Here is a 6,143-nt window from a genome sequence, read left to right on the forward strand (position 1 = left end):
ATCTAAATTATATTATGACAGGGCTGTGAACCAGAGACATTTCCAGCCACGTGATTGGGTATTTTTAATTACTGATGCTAAAACAAGTAAATTAGATGCTAATTATTTAGGACCTTATGAGATGCAAAAAGTGACGAATAACGAAAATGCAGTGATAAAACTGACGGAATATCGAACAAAAACTGTACACATAAACAAATCGAAACCAGCATTTTTACCGAAGAAATAATCAATTAAGATCTAGAATTATAAGGATGTAAATAATTATATACGTTCCTTCTTGAGGAAGTAAACTATAAGATTATAGCCTACTATAAATAGATCAATAAGTCTGTTCAAAAATTAGACTCTTGTTGAGTCTAATTTTTATTATATGGGGGAAGGTGTGATGTCTTGACGTTGAAATTTATAGATGGCGCTATTAATCGGCCATAATAGTCCGCGAGATTCAAATTATTGTTGGAAAATAATTTAAATAGTTCAGGAAATTAAAAATATANACGAGATTCAAATTATTATTGGAAAATAATTTAAATAGTTCAGAAAATTAAAAATATACCAGAAATAGAAGAATTAAGAAAGTCTGGAATACAATGGACAAAGAGAACGAAAAACAGCATCGCAAGCGTGAGAAAAACCGTTACGGAAATAGTAAATGTCAAATACTTGAGTTTTGCTCTTATAATTTACAACCCTCCAAATTCTCGTTGAGTAAACACTTTCCTCGAAAATCCAAATTTAGAGAAGAAAATAAATTTAACGGTTACGGTCCCATGTCGTAAAATCTCAGTTCTNCTTTTGTTCTTATAATGTACAACCATCCAAAATTCTCGTTGAGTAAACACTTTCCTCGAAAATCCAAGATTTAGAGAAGAAAATAAATTTAACGGTTACGGTCCCATGTCGTAAAATCTCAGTTCTGGTTATTTCGAAAGTTTCTCTCATTCACGTGACCAACATGTGTGGGCACTCCTTTGTTCATTGTTTCGCTAGGCTGAGGGCCTGAGACCCTTCCCGACGAAGTTTCACGACGTCATACGCTCCCCTTCTTCCCCTTTTTTCATGTCACCGCTTTTCCTTGAGTTTCACTTTTCCGTCTTAGTCCAGTCAAAATAGTTTTTTAATGGTCAGTTGACGTTCAGTGCTCGGGGAGGTGTCAATCGATAGATAAAAATTCCATTATTAATATTCTCATTCGTATATGTGCGGAGTTTCCCAGTTAATTAATAATTAATTAAAAACAATCGAATAATTGTGCCAAGCCACTTTCTGTTCGTGATTTCTCCAATGTCACTCATTTAATCAAAAAGAAAAAAATACTACTTTGTAGCTAATAAAATTTGCTATCGAATAGAGTTAGGAACTTATATCGAGAGATGTACGGTTAATTTACGATAAATTTTACAAGTTCTTTTGGATAAATTAACGCCAAAGCGTCCGCCATTTAAGTCCCCCGAGTCACGTGATTCGCGCCATGCGCAGACTATTCAAACGTCCGCTCCGTGCATTCATCATCAACTCAGTTTTAACAACAGTGTAATTTTCTTTTTTTTTTAATTATTTGGACGCGAAATTCTGAGCACAGGGTCACGAGAATCGAAAAGAATATTTCTCAGTTTACAAATGGAAGGCCATACGTATAAAAATTGCGGTTTCTAAAAATTGGAAATGTCTATTAGCATTTAAAAAATGCCTTGAGGGTCATAATTGAAGATTTCCAGCTTCAAAATTGAGTCTTAAATTTATGAGCGATGAGAGTCAATCGTCACAGTGATATCAAGGTCAAGTGGAAAAAATTTGAACAAAACAAATATTTTTAAAAAAATAGAGGATTTATTTGTTTAAATTATTATTAACAGAAGGGTTCATCATTATTGTCTAGAAAAAGAACTTTTTAATCGTAAAAAATCTATGTAGTCAATATTATTACAGGCCTTAACTGAATTTATTAATATTGTGAGTAGTTGATTGAAAAATTACAATCACGATCAACAAAATGACTGGGAGGATTAGTAGCATTCAGAGTATTGGCAGCATAGATACATGAAGATCCAAAAGTGCGGGCTTCCCTCAGTCACATAATTCTGGATCCTGGCTTTCTGTAAAATAAGAAAAAAAATAGTTCATTAATTAATAGTCAATCAATTATGGACTTTTCATGAGCAGCATGATTTTGAAAAATATTTACCATTCATCCTTCGTTTTTTGCTTGTGCTCGGTCCACTTTCATCTTCAGCTTCATCGTCAGGATTTTCATCATAAACTATAAATGGGAAAAATTCATCATCATCATCCTTCCCAGTGGACACATTATCGATGTGTTGACTGAGTGTTGAATGGAAGTTGAAGAGAAGTTCATCATCCCTCATTTTTTTATCATAACTCATTATAGCTGAAGCTTCATATAAATTGAGATTTGCATATGATTCGCAAAATCCAAGTTTATTCAAAACGTCAACAAGAATTCTGGAACCAAACTTTCTCTCGAAATAAACACCAACTGCTAACAGAATCGATGAAATGAATGATCTTGGACGAAGAGCGGCTATTATTGCATGAGCGAGGGCATTTCTTTTCAATATTATTTTTGGATCGCGATTTTTTGAATTTTTAAAATAAATAGAATCTAATAGTAGAAGCAGAGTTTCGGGGATATCTGCTTCGACATTCTGAAGTAGCTCTTCTGGAGGTGGGTATGATGATGTCTCATATACTTGGCTCCGGACGTCCTCGCGTATTATAGCGCCAACAGCGCAAACAAGACGCTTTTTGTCCTCTATCGGATCTTTAGCCATTCCCTCATCATAAAATTTAGCCAAAATGTTGATGCCTGTGTTGCGGAAACAGATTACTGTTGGTTTTGGTGGCCTCTCCACAAACACAAGTTCACTGCCGTACTTGGCAATGAGTCTCTGCTTCAAGGTAGTTTTGGTTGTAGTCCAGCCCTCCATTTTCTCCAGCAAACTATTATAAGTGAATTGACACTCGCCACTCTCTTCCATGTAATGACACAAGCCTTCGAATGCCGCATCTAGATCAGGTAATCTCTGCTTTGGGTCTAAATTATCCTTAGTTTTATACCTAAACTTCTCGTAGCATTCGATGTGGTAGCGGGCTTTTTCCGTGAGCAGGTCCTTTCCTTCGATTTTCCTCCTCACCTTCTCGGACCAATCGTCGTTGCGAGCAGCGATTGATTTTATGATGCATTCCTGGGCTTTTGGGGTACATATCTTCCGGCACGGCTTATTTAATGGCTTCCAGGGTTTGTGACACAAAACACAATCGTTTTCGAAAGAGAATGGCGGTTCAGCAGGGACTGGCTGAGGAGCCGCTGATTGTCCTTCATCAGTCACTTTTTTATTCGTTAAATTATATGTCACTCGACACTTCTCATGGACTTTGGTTTCTACCAAGCCTTCTAAACACTTCCACTTGTCATCATCTTTCAGTTTACTTCTGGCAATTAAACCAATAATGCCTTTTTGTTTCACTGCACTCACTCGCGTATTGTTGTCCAGCGGATTATTACAAATGAAACAATTCGTTGGATTATTCATTTTTCACACAATTAAATATGTCCTATGTGTTCCCAAATAGTTCGGTGTACTAACTACAAACGACACTGGCCCACTGAACTGTTATTCCGAAATTCCCCTCTGCAGAAAGTCCCGTTGTTAGGGAGTGAAACGACGAGGGTCCAGACAGATGTGGAACACCTGCTCTCCAAAATACTATTGGAAGGGGGCAGGTAGGAAAAAAATCCAAGGAGACTGAGCACAATCGACCACTTCACACACTGAATTTTGTAATCTAGCGATGTTAACGTTTCCACTTCTTGAAGTGATTTGACTAGAAATTCAGGATGAGACAGTTTATATACATATTGAAAGAGGGGGGGGGGGCAGAAAACAGGGGCTATAAAATTTGTAAATTGAGTCACGAGAAGTCCAGTCGACCGTTTTTGAATACCTGGAAATCCATGATTCATACAAATATGAATAATAATCTAGCAATCCCTTATTGTAGCCTACATCAAATATTTTGCCCAGGGGGAGGAGCACTAGCATCAAATATTTTGCATAGGGGGAGGAGCACTTACAGGTGAGATATCTTAGAAAGATGAGTCAGACCCCAGGGTCGTTGGATAATCCTTTTCAATGGAAATTTCTTCTATTATATTTATATTTATAAATTATTACAATTGAAATTCTTTTTGATTGAATTGTCATTTTTTTAAACTTTTTTTTAGTTTTTCGCTAACCCTGGAAAAGACTATTTTCTTTTGAAGGAAAGGGAATTTTTTTTTTTTTTGAAATTCGAGGAACGTAATCACAAGAGTAATTTTCTTAGTTTTTTAAGCGAATAAGGTCATTTTAAAGGCCTCAAAAGCGAAAGAATTTTTTTTTTTTTTTTTTTTTTCAACAGGGATTTTTATATATAATTTTTTTCAACATTATGAAACTTAGGACAAATTTCTAGCGATTGAATGAGAAAAAAACAGAAATCACACATATTTTGTGGGAGTCACTCCCCTACAAGGACCCTCTATAATCTCTCCGAATATGGACTTCTTTTACTCTGCCCCCTGCTATTCAGGTAAAGGCCCAAACAGCAGGTCAACTGCTCAGCCCCTCTGTCTATTTCTTGAACCTTCGATTTTCCCATTATATTGTCATCACCGATAATTTTTACACTCAATTTTGAAGCTTGAAATCTTCAATTGTGACCCTCAAGGCATTTTTTAAATGCTAATAGACATTTCCAATTTTTAGAAACCGCAATTTTTATACGTATGGCCCTCCATTTTTAAACTGATAAATATTCTTTTCGATTCTCATGACCCTGTGCTCAGAATTTCGCGTCCAAATAATTAAAAAAAAAGGAAATTACACTGTTGTTAAAACTGAGTTGATGATGAATGCACGGAGCGGACGTTTGAATAGTCTGCGCATGGCGCGAATCACGTGACTCGGGGGACTTAAATGGCGGACGCTTTGGCGTTAATTTATCCAAAAGAACTTGTAAAATTTATCGTAAATTAACCGTACATCTCTCGATATAAGTTCCTAACTCTATTCGATAGCAAATTTTATTAGCTACAAAGTAGTATTTTTTTCTTTTTGATTAAATGAGTGACATTGGAGAAATCACGAATAGAAAGTGGTTTGGCACAATTATTCGATTGTTTTTAATTAATTATTAATTAACTGGGAAACTCCGCACATATACGAATGAGAATATTAATAATGGAATTTTTATCTATCGATTGACACCTCCCCGAGCACTGAATGTCAACTTGCCATAAACAGACTTTTTCACTCTATTTTTACTGGACTACAGGAGGCCGAACTGTAATGGCCGATTCTTCCGAATACGCGACCAAATATGGTTCCTTGAAATACTTGCGTCGGAGTGAAAGAGGGCGCTTCATCTCCGTTACTCGGGATTCACATATATAGTACTCCGCACAATTGTGTTAGTAGAAAAGTTTATCTCTGAATTTTATTTGTTATTTAATGTTGTTTGAAATTCAAAATAATTTTTCGGGAAGATAATTAATGTGCAGGAGTAAAAATGAGAACGGTGTGTTCATTTCCGAACTGCAAGAACGGTACAAATGCAGAAAGAGTTCGGAATAAGGCATATGGTCTCTTGTTTTTATTATCAAATAACACCAAAGTTTATGATATTATCATAATAATATTATATTGTTATCATTAAAGAAACGACCATTAACAAAATTTTCGGTTTTCATGTTTTTTTTTATTACACACATTGCATGTCACAAATTTGTGACGGCATTAACCCACGTGAACCTCAAAACTTAAAATATAAACCGTAGACTTATCCATAACTCGATGCGAAACTCAAAACAGCCGGAGTGTTGTCACCTTCGGCCTCTGCTCCTCGATGTCCCCACAAAAATCCTCGAAAACCGAATAAACGAAATAAACGGGAAAACGAGAAAAATGTTGTCGGGCGCCAGCTAACTTTTGTTCCAGCGGTGTCAACGAACCGCATTAAAAAGAACCATNTTCGGTTTTCATGTTTTTTTTTATTACACACATTGCATGTCACAAATTTGTGACGGCATTAACCCACGTGAACCTCAAAACTTAAAATATAAACCGTAGACTTATCCA

General features: G+C 35.9%; 1 protein-coding gene across 1 annotated transcript; it reads right to left on the minus strand.

Annotated features, from left to right (window-relative positions):
• Positions 1–1,923: 1,923 nt before the first annotated feature.
• Positions 1,924–3,957, minus strand: LOC107047257. The gene is made up of 2 exons (XM_015270008.2): positions 2,189–3,957; positions 1,924–2,099 (listed from the first exon to the last, which is right to left on the minus strand). The coding sequence occupies exons 1-2, from the start codon at positions 3,555–3,557 to the stop codon at positions 2,071–2,073; spliced, it is 1,398 nt and encodes a 465-aa protein (XP_015125494.1). The 5' UTR covers positions 3,558–3,957; the 3' UTR covers positions 1,924–2,070.
• Positions 3,958–6,143: the final 2,186 nt, after the last annotated feature.

Source organism: Diachasma alloeum, unplaced genomic scaffold, assembly GCF_001412515.2.
Source record: "Diachasma alloeum isolate Michigan unplaced genomic scaffold, Dall2.0 Dall_scaffold_35267, whole genome shotgun sequence".
In the NCBI taxonomy this organism is placed as follows: domain Eukaryota; kingdom Metazoa; phylum Arthropoda; class Insecta; order Hymenoptera; family Braconidae; genus Diachasma; species Diachasma alloeum.

Excerpts from the sequence above, each read along its gene's own strand:
- LOC107047257 (XM_015270008.2), bottom strand. The coding sequence starts at position 3,557 with ATGAATAATCCAACGAATTGTTTCATTTGTAATAATCCGCTGGACAAC. Across the intron at positions 2,100-2,188 it reads CAAAAAACGAAGGATGAATG|AAAGCCAGGATCCAGAATTA; the intron begins GTAAATATTTTT and ends CTTATTTTACAG.